Source organism: Mycteria americana, chromosome 2, assembly GCF_035582795.1.
Source record: "Mycteria americana isolate JAX WOST 10 ecotype Jacksonville Zoo and Gardens chromosome 2, USCA_MyAme_1.0, whole genome shotgun sequence".
Lineage (NCBI taxonomy): Eukaryota > Metazoa > Chordata > Aves > Ciconiiformes > Ciconiidae > Mycteria > Mycteria americana.
This window is the reverse complement of record NC_134366.1, coordinates 166,120,794-166,145,516: the sequence shown is the minus strand read 5'-3', so window position 1 is coordinate 166,145,516 and position 24,723 is coordinate 166,120,794. Positions and strand designations below refer to the sequence as shown.

Sequence of the window (24,723 nt, the reverse complement as noted above, 5' to 3'; positions counted from 1 at the left end):
ATAAAAACCAGGTCAGAATCTGAACGGACGACAGCAATTCCCCAATTCAGACCAATAAGAACATGGACACTCTACTGAGAAACCAAACCCTTGGATCCCAAGGCTAAGACAGATTAAAGAAATAAAATGCTTTTCATTCTTTACATATGTTTCTTGTCTATTTGTTTAATCGACCAAGATATGACAGTATAAACTAATGTATAAACAGAAAAGAATGAAAAAAAGAATGCCAAATAGTTTTCAGGTACTCTGGCCAGCACTGGTCATTATAAGAATTCTGTTATTAATTACTAGGGCATTTTATAATAATATTAATAATAACAGCAATATTATTATTATTATTATTATTATTATTATTATTATTATTACAACAACAATAATGTTATACTGCTGTTTTTTTCAAGGCAGTTGTAACAATTTTTCTTTCTCCACAACTTGAACTGCTGCTAACTTCTTAACTTCCACATTTCTATCTAATTAACATTTCCTATCTGAAACTTTCCCAGGTGCAAAATGAAAACCAAGCTGAAAATGATTCAGCATTATAGGTACAATAAATTAGCTTTATAATAGGCTGAAGCATAAAAAAAGCAGCTTCAGCTTCACAGCTTGAAAATCTCCTGTGAGTTATGTTGTTCAAAATCAAATTCCACATATGATCTTGTAGCTTTGAACCATTTCTAGTTATGATGATAGTGCTGAAAAAGACATTTAATGTGTATAATTTGTTTTAGCCTATTAATTATGAAAAGCCAACTATTATATATTTACAAATGTGATATGAAATTACAGATTCTCTGCTTATGTTTTATTGCCTTGTTTTGAAATAACATGCTTAATTTCCAAACATCCAGAGTATTTATCAATTATTCAATAAAACTGCAAATTATCATTATGGAATTGATATAAGAAGTTAGTAATTTTTCTGTTTATTATGCAGAATACTACAGTTTCGTCTCTATAAAAAAAAATTCAAGGAGACTTTGAGGCCTTATGATGTAAAGGATGTGATAGAGCAATACTCAGCAGGGCATCTCGATATGCTTTCCAGAATAAAATATCTTCAGGCAAGGTAAGAATCCTCTGGTAAATGGGGAAAATGTGCAGCTGTGCTGGCAAAATAAAAGCATAGTTGGCCTATTTGCCTACAAGGCCACCCAGAAGCTACGTCTTTGCATAGCGTAGCTGGTCAATAAGAAAGCCTTTTCCCCAAAGAATAACGGCAAGTGAGCAGCTAGCAGGGGTAACTGCAGCAGAAGAGACCACTAGCTCATACTTAGAACAAGGAAATAGGAGTAAAAAATCCTGTGAATTTTCTTGCCCATTGCCTTATTTGATTAGGGTCAAGTTTCTCCCCTTCTCCCCTTTTTACAGATGACAAATAAAAGCAATAGTTGCTCTACATGACCTTTTCTTTGGGCTGGATTCTCTGCTGACCTGTGTTTGGTGAAACATCTCATACAAGTGCAAAAATACATCAGCACAGAAGGTTCTACATCCCCTTCACTCAGGTGTAAATTGACATATATGAAAAAAATTGGAATTTCAGGCCTTTGTGACTGTTCAGGTGCAATCTGCTCCCACAGTTGTTTCCTCAAGGAAGCGGTTCATCCTGATGTGCTTTTGAGGCATGTCTACACAAATTTGTGCTGCTTGCATCCTGAACCATGGGCACAGGTCAGAACTTGAGCTAGTAAGCTTGTCTGGGTTTGGGTGCACGTGTGTGTATATGTGAGTAGGTGTATTAGTTCAGTCTCAGCACAGCACTGTCCATGTTCCCTGAGCCCCCCCAGTCACTCTGAATAGCAAAATGCCACCTAGACATAACCTTGATTTCTCTCAAGAATGGGCTGAGCAAGTGAAACTCTTGCTGCACATTTGGACTTTATCTAGACTTACCTTGACTTTGTAAGGCTGCTCTGGTCCTTCTGTTGAACTTCATAATTTCTTATTTCAGAGTGCTTTTCCATGTACTGGGCTATCTCATTTTCAAGAATATAACATGTCTGTTTCCTACCTCACTATTATTGCTCTAGAAAAGCTGTTCTCTTTAATTATATACCACAAAAAACCATTGTTACTCTATAAAATGAGCTCTGCATCACATGAGCTTGGGTTTCAATGCAGTAATGTCTTTTTGAACTCAGGAAGTTGAGGAGGGCTCATGATGTTAGAAATCTGCACCTATCTATGGTGGGGTCTACACGCCTTATACTGGAGATCCTTCCTTTACCTCACAGTGAGGTATTGTGTGATTTTGGACAACAGAGCACCTCTCAGATACTTGCTTGAGTCCTAGCAGCAGTAAAGGTGCCTGACATGATAAGGCCCATCTCATGCAGTGGTTATAGAGGTGAGTCAGGGCGAGAAGCACAGCACAACCTCAGCTCTGAGACTTTCGGCTCAGCAATGCCATACCCCAGTGTGAAGAAGTAGTTCTTCGCTTCCAGTAGTAGTAGTTCCAGTAGTGGAAGAATCACAAAATTTCAACAGCCATTTTGCACGTATGCAAGGAAGACCTTTTAAGAGGTCTTTGAAGAAAAAGCATAATCCTGGCAAGCCATGTGAGATTCCTCTTATAGTTAACAGAGAGCTAGTCAACATAATTAATGGCCTTTATGGCACAATTAATCCCTGCTTAAACCAGATGCCTTCATGTGATCTGTTGAATCTCCCTTACTCTCCCCCAAATTTTCTTTGCTGTGTTGACTAGATCTCCACTTATTGTAATTGGACAAAACCAGGGAGGTGAGTACTACTCATTGTGTCTCTGAATAGCGAGATGCCATAGGAGTTTGATGAGACATTGACTGATGGCCCAGCAATGCTTGGGTGCCTAGCAAATATCTAGCTAGCTTTGTGAGGTTTGCCTTGAGCTTTTTAAAGTTCCATTTTCAGAACTCCATGGGGCACGTTGAAGCCATGGAATGTACCTGCGTGGATTGTCTGATAATACAGATAACTGCTCTGTGGACTGGTGCTGATATCTGGTCAGTTTGGTGTGTGGGCTGAAAGAACAGAGGCTTGCTTACACCTGAGCAGTTGGATATGCCAAATGAAAGAATATATTGATATAGTAAAAGTGTGTAATTAAATATGCAGGAGCTCCCAAACAATCTTTCTGGTTTTATTCCAAATAAAAAGTCAAGTACGATTCCTTGTGAAATTTCATTTATAGTTATATTTTCCAAACCAAATGAATAATTAGTAAAGACAAAAAAAATTACTGATAATTAGGCACAATAACTGCTAGGAAGTTATTGGTTTGTTAAGAGTAGCAGGAATTGCTGTCTTTTGCCAAATTCTGATTTTCACTATCCAGCACAAAACCTGATGGGTCTCTCCTGATATTTTTAGGAGCACTGTTACTGGAGGTTTTTTGACAATCACACTATTTAGTTCCTTTGAAGGAAATGAAGTCATGTGTTTCAAATGGCAAAGTTTGGAAACAGTGAGCTAGATAATTACTTAGTTACCATGAAACTACCAGGTAATTACAATTCAATGTATTGATTGTGGACCCAGAACAGAACAAACATGTCATGACCCTCCATATATTACCAAATCAAAACGTGATTCCTTTTTGAATCTTCGCTACTGTTTGCTGCAGAGATGCATAGCACTTTCTATTATGTGTTAGCATTTAGAGATGGACTTATGCAGTTGCACTTTTCTTTTTTTCAGAGTAGATATGATTTTTACACCTGGACCTCCATCTACTCCCAAGCATAAGAAATCCCAAAAGGGAGGAGCTTTTTCTTACCCTTCACAACAGTCTCCCAGGTGAATTTTTTATGCCTAGTATTTTGCACGGACCAAAACAGAAATTGAAAGTTCATTCATACCAATAAGCATGCCCTTCATTCATCCAGCCAGTACACTGTTAGAGTAATGATACTGAGAGGATGTGTTGCTACAAGATACATATGTGTAAATGTTGAGCCAGAAAGGCACTAGCTTCCCTAAGAACAATGTATGATGGAAATCTAAACTTGATGGCTTCTTAATTGCCTAGCTTACCTTCTCCACTGTTTGGAAATATAATTTGATATGAAATATGTACATTTGGTTACTGATGTGCTGAATTTCTAACATTCAACCAGTAAACCCACTTAAAAACTCAATAAAAATCACCTATAGTTTGAAGGTAAACCAGTTATCTTCCTGAAGTGAAAAAAGTTTCATTATAGCCCCCACCACACAGCAAGCACAGAGTTTTAATGATGTTGCTTTTAAATCAATGATTGGTGAGAATTACTGAAAATAAATTGCAATACCAGGTTTCTGGGTGTGAAAATTACAGCATGTTATTGTATTGCTGCATTCCTGCTAGCAAGAATTCAATAATAAATGACATTTCTTCTGTTATTTACAACTATCAATCTGTCAATAAATATCCATGAAGAACCACACAAGACCATTGACAATCTGTCCCCAAAGCTGTTATGGTTGCTCAGAACAAAAGTAATCTTACAGAAAATAAATTAACTTGGCTCTATCTGGTTTATCCCACCCAGTGAAAAATCTAAAAACATGTAAATGTGAAGACAGAGACCTACATATATGGAAGAGGCAATGATCATTTGGGAAACAAAGCAGATTGCAAAATTTGAATGAGCTCATATCATCAGTAACCCAATGTGCAAAATCTGACATGTTTTAGTTATAGTTTCTGCTTTAGTAAGATATATTCACAGCTATATTTTGAATTTTGTCAGAAACAGAAGAACTGGACCTGTTAAAACAAAAGTTTTAGGGTGTATTTGTTCTAAGTCATGTTAAAGAACAAGTGCTTAGAAATTGTTTTTCTAGACTTTGACATAGGTTATGGAAAGACATAGATTCCTTTGAAGTTGATTTGGAAATCTTTTGACAAAGATTTAGCTTGGCAATTACCATCCTAGATCCCGTGAAGTTATAAATCAAAGTTCTTTAGTTAAGCAGAGATCATCTTCTTACCTCCTGAAGTTAGTCCATCTGATGGATGGGCAGTAGGAAATTATATAGAAAAAAATTTATTCTGGAATCCGCTTTAAATCTCCAGGCCAGAACGTCTCTTTTCAGCATTTCCAGTCTCTGCCACTTACTATTTGGTTAAATGAAATTGAGAAAAAAAACCCACTCAGCCTGGAAACTCAGATTCAGTCTTCAAAGACACTAATTATAAAGAATTAGATTTAAAAACATATGACCATCTGTAGACCCACTATCTAAACTATCTCAACATTCTTCACAAACCTGAAATTATTCCACCAAGTCTGAGATTAATTTCACTTTCATTTTGAACTTTTTGTTTGCTTTTGTTTTTTCTTAATCTTAATTTTGAACAAAAATAATTTTAAATTAAAAATGAGGAATATATTTTGAGAAATGCATTGGAATCACATAGAATAGACTTTTGCTCCTGTTTGTATGATAAATAACTAAATTCAATCTTTTCTTAAATGGAGCTCCAAGGTGCTATATGACTATACCACCAAGATGGTAATTCTGTTTTCTGATATAAATTACTTACTGTGATGCAAAGAAAAATTGAACACTAATAATTATTAATTCTTTGTAGAAATGATCCATATGTAGCCAAAGCATCTACAGCAGATACTGAAGACCAAAGTATGATGGGCAAATTTGTTAAAGTTGAACGACAGGTACGTAATTTCATTACAATGGTGGAGGCTGAGGCGCTTGTACAGAAATTATAAAGCTGACATAAATTCTGTATGAATCTTTGGCTGACCCAGGCAGAGTTGTACTGTTGATGATCAAGACAGATCACACAGATCTTGTACTAATGATCACAAAACTATGTTGTTAATTTTTCATGAAAGAATTTAATTAACTGGGAAGTGTGCATTTTGAAAACTGTTGAATGAATATAATTATATATGGCAGCAAGACCCTAACCATGATGTTTAGATGGGACGTTTTCATTCCCTTAAACTCCATACTCATCATGTCTGCTGTTTTGCTGTGAGCACCACCTTCTTTTGCAGGGTCTAGCACTCAAAGGGATAGCCTCCACAGGTATTTTTGGGCCCTCTTTGTGCATCCTAACCTATTGCTTAGCAAGTCAAGACACTCTAATTTTTTAATACATAACTAAGTAAGATGGAGGCAAGTGGCATTGATTCACATCAAGTCCTTTCATGGAATGTAAATGTTCAGGGACAAAGTACTATCAAAAGAGAAAGGAAAGTAGTCCTGATATTTAACCCTGATGTTGTGGGACTATTAAGAGTTAGAGAATAGGTCTGTGTGCAAAGGTAATTCCATCTGTTATATTTTCATAATAGCTATTTATCGTATGGTATCAAGACTTTGATCATAACATTGTAGACTGTTGTTGGATGCTGGACTGCCAAATATCCAGCAACGCTAAGATTTTTTTTGGCACAGTTCATACGGATAGGTCCTCTTAATCTGAGGCAGTTAGAGGATAAGCTGGCATCCACTGCAGTCCAAGGGAAAGTCATGATTATCCTATAATGACCTTCATGACCAATAAAGATGGCAGCACACCATTGCTGGGGGTAGTGCACCTATGGGAGCATTGACTCTTTCATTGAACAACTGACTTGAGACAATATCATAACATTGGTATTTTTCAGGTTAATGACATGGGGAAGAAACTGGATTTTCTTGTTGATATGCATATGCATCATATGGAACAGCTGCAAATACAAGTCGCTGAGATAAGTCCATTGAAAGAAACTGCTTCTCCTGCAAAGGAGAAGAGAGAAGAAAACAAATATTCTGAATTAAAAACAATAATATATAAATACACTGAGCAGTGTGCTCATGAAACTCCTTACAACTTCCAGCAGGTTCCAGTCAACAAAGTCAGTCCTTATGGTTTCTCAACACATGGTCATATGACTCATTCACAACCTTTATCAATAGGTGGGCAAAACTCTGGCAAACTGCAAGCCACACCTTCCTCAACTTCATATGCAGAAAGGCCAACAGTTTTGCCTATATTTTCATTAATGGACTCCCAGGTTAGCTACCACTCTCAAGGAGACCTACAAAGCCCTTACTCAGATAAGGTGTCTCCAAGGCAGAGAAGGAGCTTAACAAGAGACAGTGATACTCCATTGTCCCTTCTCTCTGTCAACCATGAGGAACTTGAGCGCTCCCCAAGTGGCTTCAGTATCTCCCAAGACAGAGATGACTTCCCGTTTGGCCCCAATGGGGGATCGGCGTGGATGAGAGAGAAACGCTACCTAGCAGAGGGGGAAACGGACACAGACACCGACCCTTTTACACCAAGTGGCTCCATGCCTTTGTCTTCTACAGGAGATGGGATTTCAGATTCAATATGGACCCCTTCAAATAAGCCAGTTTAAAAGTGCGTGTGGGGGCAGTCACTGGTTGACTTCTCCATGTAATGTAAGCATACTTTGTATATCTCACTTACTCTACACCCAAAGCTTACTAGTTCAAAACACCAATGGCTGCATAAGATGCATGTGGTATTAGTGGTAGTCATTCTGCACCATTTCATACAATTTACTAATGCAGTTTTTTTCATGCTACCAAAACTAAGGAGCTTAGTTTTGAGCATGGTTTGCATGACTTTACCCTATATAAATGGTACAGCTGATTTCTTCTATGATACATATCTATCTGATACTCTTCAATACAACAATGGTGAATTGATAACAGGTGAGATATGGTGGTCCTTGCAATATTTTGTAAACAGAGCAGCAAAGTAAAAATATTTTCAGGAGCACTATCCCTTTGTGGAAACATAATATCGGAATCCATTTTCCAATGTAAGTAAATCAGTCTCTAACCAATCTAGACAAGAACATCTAATACAAAGCAGGGAAAAAGCTGAGTCAAAGTAAATGACCTTACTGAAATGGTTTTGTGAACTAAGTGTTTCTCATGTGATCTATTATACAACTACCCATAAAATACAATGTCAAAATGAAATTAGGGGTAGAATTTAAAATTATCAAGGCCACCTACTGGGATTGGTCATCGGTATTTATTTATTGTAAAATGTAAATATAAATCCCTCAAACTACTTTGAAAATATCCACTAGTGTTTATAAAATTGCTCAAAGCTTGACTGCAATGCTATTTTGTAGAAAATCTTTTGCTCAGCCCATTTGTTACTTATGGGGCCAAATTTTCTTCCTGTTCCAAAAATAAGGTTGTTCAGTGTAGGGAACTCCAAGTTTATACACTCCATTCTTTTATTGATTTATGTGCTGCTAAGTAAGCTGCATAATGTAACTGTGCCTCAGTTTTGCGATCTGTTAATTGGGAGTTATACTTCCATACAAATTTACAGGTTGTAAGGCTCAATTCACTAATATTTGCCAAGCGCTTTGAGCTCCTCAGATGTGTAGAGTATCGCTATTCTGTTCCCTGGGAGTTCCACAATGTGGGATGCTGCCAGGATCGGTTTCTCTCTGTTTATTGTTTCTCTTGGAAATGGACTGCTCCAAATCCATGAATGTGTGCCATATTTAAGATCAATGTACAAATAAATAAATACCATTCTTGTCACCTGTCCCTGAGCAACAGAGGGATAAGTATGCTCCCTAGGCCTCTGCCAAATATTTTTTCACGGGAATGGGAAATTATGTTAAGGAGAGCAGGAAAACAATCCAACCCACTGAGAACAGGGCAGAAATTAATCAAAGATCTCACCACTACAGTGGGAATGTAGTATCTATACAGCTAGTGAAACCAACCTGTCCAAATATCCTATGCAGGATTCATCTGATGTCAATCCAGGTGTCCATGAAATAGCGTCCATTGCATGTCAAGTTTGATGGCTATGCACTCTTTACAGCTGGTGGAAAACTGATCAGTACAGTCGGTGAGCACAGGGTATGAGAACCAAAGCACACATCAGCTTTAGGATGAGATTAATCTCATCTTTAACTGAATTATCTACAACGACCAAATTTCTACCTACTTCAAAGGGAGCAGAGGGTAACTTGCTTAGATGTTAGATGATCAGAGACACCCACAGGCAGTGGGAAGGGTCTCACCTCTACCCCACCGATCCAAGGTGCAGCCTCTCTACCATGGCTCATGTCCACCTCCTGTTGAGAATGACCCCTGTCATTCCACGACCTCACCACCATAGCTAGAGCACTGACCAACAAAGACACAAGGACTTGGCCCATGTAAGATATTAGAAAGTGAACTTCCAGTAGTGATTGCTTGTATTATACTGCAGCTGCACAGCTGAGCGTTGTTGGCACATCCAATCAGAGCACAAGAGATACACTTTACTGGGCTTCCCATGTGTAACTGGGTATTGCAAGGGCCTGGACAGAATGTGCTTCAATGGACGATACCTTGTTGGGTTTTGCCCACTTTAGTAAACTTCATGTTTGATTCCTCAGTATCGTTGACATCTCATAACAGTCATTCCATCCAGGGAGCTTCTGTTCTCTTCCAGTGTAGGCATTGCCTTCATCTTCGTTGTTTATTCTCTATTTAGAGAGACATCTAAAGGATTAGGATCTTCTTACTTCATCTGCTTCTTCAGCTAAATCATGATCTGGGACAGATCTTCAGGGAGAACAAATTGCTGTAGTTACGCAAGTAAATAATGCAGACCAGTTACAGCCTTTGAAGACTGGACTGAGTCCATGGAGCTCTTCTGAGGCCACTAACTATGATGACATGAGGTACAATTTTGGTAATTACTTAATTGACAAAACAGCCATTGACCTGAAAGATAACCTGTGTTTGTTGCAGTTTCATGGCTAAACTTGAAAAGAATAAAACTAGCTGACAAAAGGGTAATTCATTATAATTTGGCATATTGAGAATAATTCTTTGGCCATCAGTGGTTCTTGGAAATACCTGTATTGCACCTGCTTCAGGCTTTCTGATACATGTCTGTGGCAACTCATAAGATTTAACCCTCACAAGACAAATGAAAAAGAATGAAAACTGATTTTAACGTTGCTACACTTCTGAAATTGGTGTAAGTATATGCTAGACAAGCCTGCTTCACTTTTCTTATATGTCAAGTGCCTGGCATTCCTACCAATTTCATTTGAGTTTCGCCCTTCTTAAAATGCTTTCTAGATCTGAGCAATCAAAAATCAAGGCAGCCAAAACACAAGTGCAATCTGAGAAATTTGTTTGTGAATGTCTTTGACAGTGGCTATGCCACGCAGTTCCCTGCCCAACTCCCCCTCAAATTCTTCAGTTCAGGTTTCTAATCTCTCCCATGACAGGTCATATAAAAGGAATCTTTTCTCAGTATTAAACCTGGCTGAAAATCCATAAATCACCTCATTATAAAGATACGTTCATTCCAAGAGAAAATCCAAGCAAGGGCAGATACTTGGATGAGTCTTCACCTGCACACAAAGTGCAGCCCCAGAGAAAGAGGGATTTGGGCTGCCCTGCACTGTGTACACTTAGCAGCTGAACTGCCTTCAAGTTAGCATTTTCTATGGGCTGTAAGCACCAATTTACTATATGCAGCTTAAAAACACCAGGTCAGGTATTTGTAGCCACATCATGAAATATTTAATGATGTGCTAATTGGCCAGGTAAGACCTGCCTCTTCTTAAAAGGCACTGGTGGTAAGCTCAGCAAGACCCTCTGCAGTGGACATCTCTGGATCCTCTGGAAGAGACCCAAGAAGAGGGTCAAGAAAGGTCTGATTAGCTTATTTTAATATTTATTTTTTCTAACACATTTCTTTGCACTGAAACCAGTCACTACTCTGTTCGGAAAGGTGATGTGCTTAGCAGCTCTCTGCCTCCTACATCATCTGGGTTAAAAATAGGGTGTGCATCAGTTCTGCTGTCTGTGCTGACAACAGATACGTGTCAAGATATCACCAGCAAGGTAGGATCTGGAGACCATCCCTGATCTGGGATGTGCACACAAACTGCATCAGACTCCAGTTCAAGTTGAGTCCAGGAAGCGTATCAACCTTGGAACTGCAGTTTATGCTTCTGCCATAGGTAGTGGACAAAACAAAATAAAGTATCTGTGATTATTGGCCCTGGCAACATTTAAAAGGTCAGGACCTGTTTTGCAGAGTAGGTTCACCCCGTACAAGGAATCAGTTATTCATGATTTCATTTGACAGAGGCATCTGGGTCAATAGTACTCTTCATACTAGGAATGGATTAGATTTATCCCTTCTTCCGTTTGTGTGTGACCCTTCAGTTTAACAGCTATCAATTGTGATTGGGTCAGATCTTCCTAGCGTCTAGACTGACACCGACCCTTTGTTTACATATAGGTAACGTTAAAAAGAATTAACCATTGGAATCCTCTCTTTGCTGACTCTTAACTCCTACAAGTGACCAAGGATTCATTTCGGGGCTTGAGATGTTTTTCATAATCAGAAAGTATGGGTCTTTCCTCTACTCTCCTTGAAGTCAGTAAGAAACCTTCTCAAACTGATTCACTGGGAGTAGGACTGGGTCCTAATCTGCCTTTGTTTATTAATTTCCTTGTGAAAGACAGCACTGATCTGGAGACATTTTTCTTACCTATGGTTTTACACTGATTTTTCAGTGACTAATGAATGACACACATCTGTAAGTTTTTGAAAAAGTGAATCTCTGTTTACATTGTGTACCTCTCTTTGCAGCATTATTATCAATCAAGCTTCCTTGCTTTATATTCAAACTGAGAATATTTCATTAAGGCAGAAGTGAATGTTTTGCTAAAGTATGCAGGTATAGAAAATGTGGTTTATGTTCCATTTAAGGAATTGGTCCTTTCAAAAAAAATCTAGTCAGGTAATGGCTGTTGTCCTTGCCTTGGCTTTTCCCTGCACTGAATTAAACAGTCTGGCTCCTATCAAAATAAAAGGGAATTCGGCATGTGGAGAGATTGATTGAAAAGTCCCTAAACTGACTTTGACTATATTTGCTCTGTTCTTATCTGTCACTTTGCTGCATTGTTATGGTTCAGAGTGGAAATAGTTTTAAATTTTTCTGCTTCAAATTGTGGCCCAGCGGCGCGGCAAACTAATTCCCACCTGAACCTGTGCGTAGCGGGGCTGCTGACTTGTGGCCTTCAGGCGAGCACTGTAGTCCAATCAGTTTGGACTACAGCCTAGATCACAGCCTAGAGCAATCAGAAAATGCAGATTAAGGAGCAAATTCAGCCCTGCTGGGAGCCCAGTTGTTGCAGTGGTGTCACATCTGCCTATGTAAGAACTGAATTTGTCCCGCTTAGTGCAGAGCGTGTGAGAAAGAGCTGGATCTTGATTCCTTGCACCCCACAGCCCCCACCACTAAGCTTTAGCTGCCTAAGAGCTGCAAACCTATGTTTTCTACAGCACCTCATGAAGTTGGTGTGATATCACTTTTTCAGGAGCCCAGCAGAATGTGGGTGTTCACTTTTGAAGACCATTTTCAGAGGTGCAGAAGAAAAAGGGACCGTTTTCAAGTGATTTTAGCTGGGCACTGTGGGAATGAAGATCCTGGGTATCATTATTGCTTCTGATGATTTAGGCTGTAAGATTTGATCCTTCCCAATTCAGCTTTTAGTAGCTTCCCTCTGAAGTTAAGTGAAGCAAAATACTGGAAGTGGGATCCTCTTTCCATCCTATAGAATATGCTGAGACTGAAGGTTACATAGCCAACTGCATTTTGTTTTCTAGTTATGGCATCTTATTATTACTAGTATTTGTGCCTTGCTCACTGAAATTTTCTCCATGCTACAAAGATGCTTTTCAGATTCTGGCTGACAAGGGAACACAACTTTTATACAAGTGGCCTTTAGTGCTCTTTATAATATTATTTATTGTAATTTTTAAACTGTATGTGTAATTTATATTCTGGCACTGTCCAATATTTGAACAACTTTAATATGTTTATTTCAATATATTATGCAAACAATACTTCTTAACTGATTTTTTATGTTCTGTCTTTAAAAACTGCACCACTTATTAATAAATAGAAATTTCAATTATGATATGGAGTAATTTCTTTTCATTTAAATCGTGATATCTTCACACATATTCAAGGAACACAGTGTCAAACGTCCCCCCAGCAAAGACATTGGCAAAGATCCTTTTGACTTCATCTATGCAGGACTGAACCCATAGCTACCCATAGGTTTTATCTGGCTTCCACAGCTAGTCCTGTTGTAACACACAGTAGATCCCATTATTTGTGACTTCTTTTGATTTAGTGGCCATGTAACTTATATGGCTTTGTTCATATGTGTGTGGGAAAATGAAAACTAGGGGAAAACACATTCAAATTAGAGACATTAATGTGCTAAAATTTGATGAAGTTGCACAAAAATATATAGAGAACATAGCAATAGCACAAGGCTGCTCTGAATATCCTCTGCAGGGAATTTAAAGCTGGCTACAGCGTTAGGTTGGGAGTTCAGTTTCTTAAATTCTGCCCCTGGTTCTGTTGCTGCTTTTAGTGTGTGGTCTTGGCCTTGCATCTTCAGCTGTCTGTCCATCTTCCTGATGTGTAGAACTACCACAAGGCTGCTCACTTGTCCCCCAGCAACACTTTGGGACAGTATGAACTATTTAAAATGTCTTGCCCTCTTACACAAATAGGAGGGTCTTACCGAGAAAAATTCATCCCAAACATCTTTTCTACAAATGGTTCTGTTTCTAGTTTCAGTTTGGGATAGCATTTTAATAGTATTAAAATATACATATATCGGGCATGTACATTAGTTGATCCTAGCTGCTGGTTTGGAAGTTGTCGTGTTTCCTTGGAAAAGGCACGGAGTGTGCGTGCACGTGTGCACAGCTACCATGGCTTGGTTTACAGTATTGCAGGAAAATTAGAAGGAGAGGAATATTGTACAGCTTGTCTGGACTTGGCTTTGCTGGAAATATTTCATGAAAATGCTATTAATGGGATGGCAGGGAACTGAGATCTTATACACATCAGTATCAGAAATACATCAGGCATAGAGGATTTCATTTCTCTCAGTGACAACAGTCATGTAACAGTTCAAAGTGAAGTCAAAGATACCAATTTCTGTTCTTATTAGACCCCTTTTGCAATGAGTGGAGGAAAATCAGCACTTTTTAGAGCACGGTCCAGTCAGTCCTATATCAAATGACCCAGACTGCCTCTCTCAGATGATGCCTGTCTGTAACTGGCATCTTTCTTAGCTATAGAGTTGAAGATGAGCAGCTTGGACAAACACATGTCTTTCAGATTGCTAAACAAGATGAAATTAATCCCATCCTATCAGTTCGGAGGGAAGGCTGAAGCGTAATTGTCCTGAATGAGACAAGAAAAGAGCATCTCTCATCACCTCTTCCCAAAAACATAGCTGGACCCAGTGAGATATTTTTAAGGCATTCCCTGTGGCTTCAGCGTCATGATTGTCACCATGGAACCAGCTCTGCTCAACACTTGAAATGCAACATAAAAAAAGATTTCTTAAATTTTTGTGGTAGGTAAAAGATTATTCAGCACTTACTCCAGTTTCTTATCCCACTTCTATATCCCTGTAAATTGGAAATAATTTAAAAAGTCCTGTAGTACTACCACGTCCAATTGTGGTGCTTTTGGTTTTGTTTTTTTTGGTTTGTTTTGTTTTTGTTTTATTTTTTAAATCGATCAATTTAAATAGGATCAGTCCCAGGCTCTTACAGCCAAGTTCTACCATTTTTTCCAAAGATCGACAGTATTTTTTTAAACTAATGCACCAGAGTGTGGAATTTTTAATCTCTTGGGTTCAGTTTTCCACACAGCTCTAAACACTATGTACAACACTAACATTTTCTTTATTCCCTGCGTTTATTTCAAGGCAAACACAAAGGTACTTCAAATGTATTCACATCCTTTTATAGACAATATTACCACACATTATCATTACTGACTTAGCAGTGAATGTCCCAGTTTGTACTGAACAGCAACTGCACAGCAGAATTCTTTTGCAAAGAAAAGCAGACAGCCACAGCAATGACATTTAAATGAGTATTTCACAGACACAATAGGTGAACCACTCAGATTTTGTTCATCTGAACTGAAATATATTGCATTAAAATTTCCCCTTGGCTGTCACCCAAATACATACACATGCCAAATCACTGGATTTCACTAAGGCGCTTGGGCTGATCTTTTCAGAAATGAATTCTAAAATGGGAACAAGATGTGATATTTATCTGCAGGAGGAGCCCTGCTTATATCAAGGAAGTTTTTTCCTCCTGCAGGCTCTGCTTACATCTATATGGGACTACTGAGGTCATATGTAATTGTCCTCTACCTGAGCAGAGTAAGACCAAGACTTAACCATTTAGAAACGGTAAATATCAATGCGCCCAGTATGGCACAAGCAACAGTGTCAGGAGTAGAAGTTTCTCAGTGTATCCTTCCCTTTCTTCTCAGGGTGCTTATAAGAAAGCTTTGATTTTCAAGATTTTCCAGAGTCTTGGTTAATGGTCTCTTCATTAACATGGAGCATCCTCTTGCATCACAGAGAAGGGAAGGAATCAGGAAAGCCAAGTCCCATGGCACACAGCATCAGGAGAGCTAGACTGCCTTTAAAGAAATTGCCCTCTAAGATGATTTTTTCAGGCATGTGGTCCTGATGGCTGGTAGCCCAGTGGGCTTGGGACAGCATGACAGCTTCTCTACTGCTTCCTTGTGTCAGATGCAGATGGTCAGCAGAATATAGACCAGGGATCATGAAAAAAGAAAGGGATGTAAGATGTGCTATGAATGTTTTGGCAAGTTTGATGGGACCAGTTGTGTGTCTGGCACATATTATACCAGAAATAACACCAGATAAATCATTAAATATTTTCTAAATAAGTTCTGAACTGCTGCAACTTCTCTGTATCTAATCAAAGCTTTATGAGCTTCTAGATTTAAAAATGCAGAGTGTTTGATCACTATCATCTTTGGAAGCCGCAAAGGAGCATGGCAAGGTATTGTGTGGGTCTGTAAAAATCTCGTGGGCTGTATGTAACATGGAGAGAGGAAAGCAAAACCATCAGGAGTGCACCAGAGATGAACTGGTTTTGAGATTCAGTATATTCCCTGCAGTTCCCATGTTGCTTTATAGACAGGAAAACAGAGCTATGCAGTCACTGTGACAGCATTTGTGCTCACTGCTTTTCTGGAGAAACATTTACACTATGGATGAATGTTTGGTGGCACAGCTCTGCAGAGAGATGTTTGCAATGGCTTTGTTCTCTTCAAGACCATCCAATGAGTATATCTCAGTAAATGGTTTGCTCTACCGACCCAGGCAGCTCATCTGCCTCTGCTTTAATTTTTCTCGTCACAACATGCCAACAGCATTGCTGAGGAATGGAGTAACACCCAGCTACTCAGTTCTTATGCACTTAATGCATCTTCCATGGGGCAAGCAACGGCAATCTTCAGCTGATGAAATTCTGGGTGTCCCTGGTGCACAAAACCTTGGCCTGCTTAAACAAGTAAATCAAAGGTCTGGTGGCAGAAAAAGAAGTGTTTCTGAGAAGCATCATCTTCCTAATTTTCCAGCGGAGGTGAGTTTCTGACAAGCAACGTGGCAAAAGCAACTCAGTCCTTTTCCACATCAGCTGTGAGAACTTCATGCCTATGGTCGTTACGTATTTTCACAATTTCCTTGCCTCCTTTTTTTCCCTGTCTCTCTCCTTTTCCTCCCTTCCTTAAGAATGTGCTTCAATTCACAAAGGTTTTGCAATGTCAGACACTTTAAAGAAAAGTGTTAGTTGCTTTAGACAAATAAATATACAAAACATTCTTACTGGAAACAGTCAAACTGAATGGCTGTAGGTTTAGTGCTCATTCTTTTCAGGAGGGCTTGTGGCATTAGTACCAGTCTTAGCAAAATACTAATAAGAAAGATTAAAGAAAAAATGTTATAAAGAACAGGATTCATTTGCAATTCTAAATAAATTTCTGGAAATGAGAAAGAAGTTTTATGAACAGGAATAAATAAATGTTTATATAAATATATAATTTCATAATATATAAAATTGTCCCTTTAAGAGATGAAATTTGTTTTATTCTTCTAAAGTAAGAGTAATAAAGAAAAATTATTACATTTAGAGAATTGTTCTTAATGAAATTTGTGCAAAAATAAATAAAATATAATTAGAAGGATATTGCTAACATCTGAAATGAAAATTCAGATGAAAAGAAACTTTATAGAGTTAGTACATTTCTTAATAAAATAAAGTAAATATCTTGTAAAATTGTAATGGCAGAGGACTAAAGGAGACGTGTTGAATTATAATGAGGCTTTTTCAGAAAAAAAATGTAATTTACATAGTTGGTACTTTTCTAAACAAGGTTTATTAAACAATTACTCAAAGGTGCTTTCATGGAAGCATTTACCATAGTATAATAAAGTGTAACTAAAGATAAAATTCTAATCCTCTAGAGCAAACTTGGATTAAGTTTGCTTGTTTGTTCTTTTTTAAAAAAAGTTCTTCATTCTTCTGCACGTCAGCATCTGGCGAGAGAGAGGCACAGCTGGATATGTGTTCTCCTACAAGGCATATAAGATAGGTAGGTTTGCAAGATGCTTTAGGTACTATGGTATTCCTTGTGCCACAGCTCGTCTTTTAGGGCAGAGATGGTTTATACCCCAGCCAGGGAGGTGGGTAGCCGTACCTGAGGGCACTGGCAGATTGGGACAGAGTGGGCAGGAGGGGATGTTGGTTGCTGACTCTGGCTCAAGTCACAAGGACATATGGCTGGAGCCCTTGCAGTGGCTCATGCGTATTGCAACTGGTATATAGAAGCACGTGTTTAAAATGTCTAAGAAAAAAGCCATAAGGAAGAAGTAGTTCATTGCTTGCACACTGTGTTCTCAACCCTCATAGAGATAAAGCACAAACATTCAGACCTTGCTTTCTCCCTCCTTCTCAGAACTTCATGCCACACTGTCCTCTCTCTTACAGGTAAATCACAGGCATTTGTCTTGAATGTGTGTTTATTTAAATTGCATTAGTGGGGGACTTCTCCTCCGTAGCCTTCAGCAAATGAATGCATTTACTCAGCAATTTATATGAATTATGTGCCTATACTGTGTTACTAAGAAGATGCTAAAAATGACTTCTTTTCTTGTTCTGGATTTTGGGATGCTAGTTATGGACACAGTGGACACACAAAGCAACGCTGGAAAAAGGAGGTGGGTAAAGACTATACTCCTGAGAAAGCGACTTGCTCAGAGAGATGCTCTGAGTGAGAACACGGCATTGTCCCCAAGAGTCAAAGTTGGGGCTGAACAATAGCCCCCTCCCCGGTCACCTGAGCATCGCTCTGCAGCTGAGGAAAGTTAAAATTACAGAGTCCCAGGGTAAAACACAGCATGAGGTAAAACCTGCTGAAAGTCAAATTATCCTCATAGCCAAACATCAAACAGTTGGAACTGATCCCAGCGCACACATTTTCCTGGCTCTACCTGTTTTTGTCAGCTGTTACAGAGAGGTCTTTCATCCTAGCCTTCTTGATGAGATATTGAGCAACTGGTAATTAAATCAGTAAAAGTAAGTCTTGTCAAAGAAAAGGTGTTTCCATATTCCTCAAGCTGCAGCATTTAGTCACGAAAATTTTCCTTTTATCACACCGGTGACTTCCATACAGAATTGGATAATTTCAGATGAAATGACATCCCACTGGATCATGTTTTTTTCATGAAAGAGTGAAAGAAAACAAAGGTAAGATTGTCCATGTGTGTGCACACACATGTGTAAGCATCATATTTACCAGCTGTAACTCTGTTAAATATGGCTGTGGTTGCCTTCCAGCTTCCGAATTTCTTGGTGAAGACAGGACTGTGGGGCAGACAGAGACACAGCCCTACTTACATGCATAACATGATCCCATAAACATCTTTTCTGTGGGACACCAGGACCCACAAAAACATGATTGAAATCTGAAACCAAAAAAATCTTTTTCTCATATCTAACATGCTGGCAGGTTGCAGTGTTTTATCCGTTGCAATAAGTTTCTTCCTTCTTTGGGTAACATCAGAGCTCTCTTTGCCTTAACTGGTGGAAGTGCAAGACGGGGACAATACAATTAAACAAAGGCAAGTGACAACAAAACAAGCCTGATGACACACTAGTTACCCAAGCAATATCTACAATAATAAATTAAGTAGTGCTGGGGAGCCCTGCAACTCAAATGTCCATAGTATTGGTAGGACCATGGCATTGAAAGGACAATCCCAGAGTGCTCCTGACCAGAAGCTCCAGTGTTTCCCAAGCTGGGTTTGGAAACTAGGAAGAGGCTGGGGGCCATTCCCAACAGACAGTTTGTATGCGGCCATCCTGTGCATCTCCTCTGCTGCCTCCTCTTTATCCTCTCCCTTTCTAACAGCGGTCAGAATATTTCTCTGTTGAGGTTTTGCACGTTAAAGTACTTTTTATTCCATGGAGTGACTGTGAATCCTTTTAGGCTGCTTCTCTCTAATTGCTACAAGGTTTTGAATTAATCTACACATTGAGGTGTTTGGTGGCTTATGATAAAACTACTGAATGGATTATTATCTGCTTTTAACTGTGTTACATCTAAACTCATTGATTCCAGAGGAATCACTTCCAGTCCACAAGAGTAAATGGAAGCAGAATTTCACCCACTGCTTCCAACAGTGATCGTCTCTTGCGTAGTACTAAACATCACTCATCGTCACTGAAATTGCCCTGTGTCATTGTTGTGACCACATCTCTCTTCCTTCCTCACCACTTAACCACAATGCCAGGCAATTTTCTGTTTTAACTGTCATTTTGTTCCTTTTGATCTTCTACATTTAAGATACACTTCAGGTTTCCTCTCCATTCTCTCGACAATGCCCCTTCTTTAAAGCTTCTCCAAGGATGGCTAAAACTTTACCAAAGGGGCTTAACGTGGCCTGCCTCTCACCATCAAAGACATCACTGGCCTAATTGCAGTAAGATAAGCTGTCCCTTTAAAAGGGAAAAAATCCTTTCTGCTCTGCAGTTCCAGTCATTACTGCCAAAAGGAGCTTCCAGTCCTCACCTGACCTGCCACAGAGCCTTTCCACGTGGGATTCAACAGGCACTTTGTGTGCTTATGATTGTGTTACCTCTAGCTAGTCCTTCTGGGATTAGATAACAATTTTCACAGGATTTTAAAGCAAGATTATCAAGCCTGTCTACTCAAAGTCTTTCACGAAGTGATTATTAAGACGTGGTGATAACCTCCAGTTTGATATAGGCTCTGAAGATAATCATCTTTGTCAAGAGAAATCAGGTAAGTTGATATTAACTATTCCACATCTCGGTGGTTTCATGTGTACTTGGAGGGAACCTTTTCAACCGTACTATTAATGGTCTGTGAGAATGTAGCAAATGGAATATATTTTTATTACATGATTGCTTAAATTCAGATACAATAAATCTGAGCTTAAAATGTACTTGTAGCAGTGTAATGAAGCGTGTAATTGCAACACGAACATATTTTCATATTAACATAGAATATTTCTTTAGACCTAGTGTATCACAGTGTGCTTAAAATGAGAGATGACCTTTAGATGTTGGAACTGAATGAAGGTAAGGAAATTAATACTCAAGGATTTTCCTTTTTTTATTTCTTTGGTCTCTTAACCTCTGTTCTGCTATTTAGCAATGAAGACACAGGAAAACTACTCGATATCTGATTGCACTCTGTTTATACAGGAAAATTGAAGACAATTCAAACTTCATGACTACCTGCCACATTAAACTTAGTTCAAATGAAGCATAGCTCATAAATACATTGGTTTAAGGTTGCTGTTAATCCAGAATAACAAAGAGGTATTTAATAAGAGGTCTTCATGAGTGTATAAAGGTAATCTGAACTGGATTAAAATCTCCAATTCAGCAGTTCAGGGATCAACAGTTCTAAGTAACATGAATTCTACTAATATCATTCAGCTTAAAATAAACACAAGAGGAGGATTATCATATCCAGTAGAGGTGAAGGAGAGTTTGTAACTAAAGGCTTGACCTGTAGCCTGCATGAGATAAAAGTTTGGAAGGAAAATATTCACTGAGAGTCACTTTATGGGATGGTTGTGTGGCACCTGTGCCTTTAGTGCCTGTGAATCGCACTATGTTTGAAATGGCAATTGTTAGTGATTTTGAGCTGGAATACAATGAGGGTTTCATAATTGCAATCTGTATGGACATGTATTTTAGTCATCACAGTAGTGTCACTTATGCTGGCAAACAAAAGAAATACATTTACAAAGTAACAAAGACTAGTCTCTTATAGATAAAAATTAGGTATCATTTAACCAGAGTAACGCAAACGTGACGTGTATCGTAAGCGTTAATATTACTGGTATCCACATTGCTGAGAGAGAGGATATTTCAGGCAGCAGTTCTAAGAATATTTGTCACGGATGCCTTTGAAATTTAATTGGGCAACACAAATGTTCAGAGAGGTAATGCTGCGAAAAGATTTTGGAAAGCAGCTAAAACCTAATGCTTCAAATTTAAATCAGTCTCTACCTATTGACGAGTAAGGGCAGTCCTTTCTAGAGGGATGTTCTTAGTATTGAGTTTTCTCTGCAATTTCTTTTTAAGCACCTTGTACTGGCCAGAGAACACCACAGTTCTAGATCTGACATTCAGGCAAGACAAGCCCTCCCATGAATGGAGGCTTTTCCATCATTTTATACCAAAATTATTTAATATTTCTTTTCTAGAAGTAGAACAAGATCTGGCTTATTATGATCCATCCTTCCAGGTTATGTTTGCATGTTGTCCCAATCATTAAATGTTTTGCTTGATTGAGTCTGTAGCGTGTAATCACACCTTGATTAAGTGTGGGATGTTATGGCCATGCTAATGCCTGCTCCGAATCCTTGCTGCAAATCAGTGTCGTATGCAGAGAAAATTGTGTGTGTTGGTTAGCGTGGGGGGGCAGCTCAGTGGGGAGGACAGCAGGGAGCTGCAAATTCAGGTGAGAAAGCATCTCTCAATGTGCCTGGGATGCTTCCAAGCACAACTCACTGTCTTTCTATTTTGTTTTTGGTTTTACAGCTCTTTTTTGCTTCTCTCTCCCCTAAGGTGCTTTGGTAAGAGCAGTTCCTTCATTTGTCAATCTTATTGCACCGTCTCTCTCTCTTGGGAACATGCTCTCTCTAGCCCCTGCCCTAGCGTGCTGCACTGAGTCCTCTGTCAGATGATTTTCCCCAACCTGCCACAATGAACAGCTCTGGGCCAGTTTAAATAAATTAGTAATGAAGTTAGATCCCTGATAGGAAATTATCTACAAGTCTATCAACTTGTGAACCATTGCAGAACAGCTGTACTTGCACATCAGTCTGTGAAATGCTCTTACAGACATCAGAGATTTTGGTGTTAGTCCGAGTGTTATTCACTGGTGACCCAGGAGAGCCCACGTTCTCAAAGCAGGTCCTGGAAACCAAGTCTCCCCACTCTGACATGAGCAGACCATCGATCTGTAGGGGCAGACTAAAAATGGGGCAGGGGATGCCCTCTTCTCCCGCCTCCTAGGTCTGGGTCTCTCACTTGCCATGGAGCCAAAATCCTCATGAAGGGCAGAGGTTTGGGCTCTTTTGCCAGTCTGGGCTGCAGGGACCCTCCAGCTGACCAGCCTTATGTCACAGGGACAGTACAGTGGCAGTACTGCTCTTGGCCATCTTTCATGTTGATTATCCCTTGGGCCTTCCGATATTACAAAAACTGAGACAGCACTGGCCGTGCAGCCTGCTCACACCCTGTGTGCAGGGAACGGGTCATGAGGAACACGCTCAGGGGGAGATCTGTGGCCCATAAACACTGAACCATCATCACAAAGCACGGGCTCATCGTAACATAGATCTTCCAGAGCTAAGGAGGCAGTCACTTCTCATAGTACAAGAATAAAAACTTATGAAGTTCCATTAAAAAAATAGAAAATCACCCCACTGCTGACCTCAATCAAACACACAACCCAACAGTTCACCTTGACAAGACACTTAACTGATCAGGTGCACCAGCCACTATAGCCTTCCTGCTCCAAAACATAAGTAGTTACAAACCTCCCCTTGACATGATTGCCCCATTCCACAACCTCAACTGACCTCAGAGCCTGCTCTCCCCAACAGCCACGTCCCCACACCTTTGCAAAGCACCAGTTCTTCATATTCAGCACCACTGAGGAGTATCTCTCACTAATTCCTCTCCATTACATACAGTCAAACCAAAGAGGAAAAAAAAACTGAGCAGAATCCAGAGGCATGGATTACTTTTATACCTACCTCAGTGCAGACTACATCACCACTGCTTCCATCATGTCAACATGTTAGCAGGCTTCAGCTACCGTGCTACAGTCTCCGCTAACTACAGAGTCCACAGATCCATAGAAAAAGCTGTTACAAGTCCCAGTAAGCTTCATCAAATCAGACAGTGGAAGCAAGGATAGCCTTGCCTGGGTGTCAGGCCCTATGATTCTCACACCAGCAATACATTCATGGTCTGTAAGTCTAGCTGTTGGTCAGATCCCAAATATTGTTGCAAGGAGAGCCAAGCTTAGGATTTTTGATGCTAAGCTGATCCATGGGACACTGGACTCTGTCAATGCCCAATTAGTCCAGCTCACAGAAAGGTGATGGAGTATGAAGTCTGGGCAGTGAGATTTGGCCATGGCTTTCTCTCTGCCTCAGCCCTGCTCTTCTGCACATGCTGTGCAGAAACCGTGGATGAGTATAGGCTTGAGGTCGAGTAAAAAGGATTAGGCAGATGGACTGAACAGATAGGGTGTACTACCTAAAAAGCTTCTCAGAGCTTTGTTTGAATTATCAGAGCTGGTACTTAAACGCTTTTGACTCATTAGATGAGCAAACACAGACATTTCAAACACAGAAATGCTTGGTATCGTTTCGTCATCCCAAGGAAGAGCGTCTTTAGAATTGCTAAGTACAAATTAGCTGTTTTCAGAATGTGTTAATTCTCTAGTGAATTCAATATGAGAAAGATTTTAAACATGATGATAATAGTTTGTTAATCAAACAGTATTATCTTCAAGATAATGGTTTGCTGCGTACTCATAAGATTAGCTTATGAAAAAAAATTTTGGACTCTTTTTGCTGATTTTCATATGAACCCTCATTTTCTGACAACTACAGAGCTATTTGGCCTGTTCCAGTATTACAAAAACAGGGGGGGAACATGTAAAGAAGCAAGGACATCCCTTCTTTTTTTCTAACCACCTCTAATTAAATCTTTGAAACCCGAAAAGCAGCTCATTGTCTGAAAGGCAGAGCACCATTAATCCCTCCCAAGAAACTAGGCAAGGCAGCATAGGACACAACTTGGTGACAATAATTAACTATAGAAATACAAGACTAGGGCAAGCAACATTTCTGCTGAAAAGGAGCTCAGCTGATATCTGGTCTGAAATTGAACTTAAGTAAATTTTATCTTGTTTCAACAGAAAGGGCTTAGGCTTCTGATGTGTCAGTGTCCTTTGGTCACAGGTCATCCTGCCAGCCAAGAGGATTGTGTAGACAACCTTATCAAGTCCCGCCAAAGCCGCAGTTACATAGGACTAAAAAATCAAGTGTTACATACTAAACTCATGACACCCACACACAGAGAAAATACTGACTGTGTGACTTCTGGTTCTTTGCCATTTACACCACCAATCTTTCCTCTGCATCCCAGGTAGTTATTATTTTTCTCATGGTCACATCATTCTGGGACAAGGGTCAGACAAAATCGCGCAATACCACAAATTTTAACACCACCAAAATAGTATTTCTTTCTCCTAGACCAGCCCAAACTGCTGGAAGTCAGAGTCCACA

General features: G+C 39.3%; 1 protein-coding gene across 1 annotated transcript in view; it reads left to right on the top strand.

The window, feature by feature from the left end:
- Positions 1 to 7,346, top strand: part of KCNQ3 (potassium voltage-gated channel subfamily Q member 3) — a 208,846-nt gene extending 201,500 nt beyond the window's left edge. Inside the window, exons 12-15 of the mRNA XM_075495283.1 lie at positions 941 to 1,072; positions 3,685 to 3,783; positions 5,564 to 5,648; positions 6,609 to 7,346. Of these exons, the coding sequence (XP_075351398.1) occupies positions 941 to 1,072; positions 3,685 to 3,783; positions 5,564 to 5,648; positions 6,609 to 7,346 (1,054 nt within the window). The remainder of the gene's footprint in view (positions 1 to 940; positions 1,073 to 3,684; positions 3,784 to 5,563; positions 5,649 to 6,608) is intronic.
- The last annotated feature ends 17,377 nt before the right edge of the window (positions 7,347 to 24,723 follow it).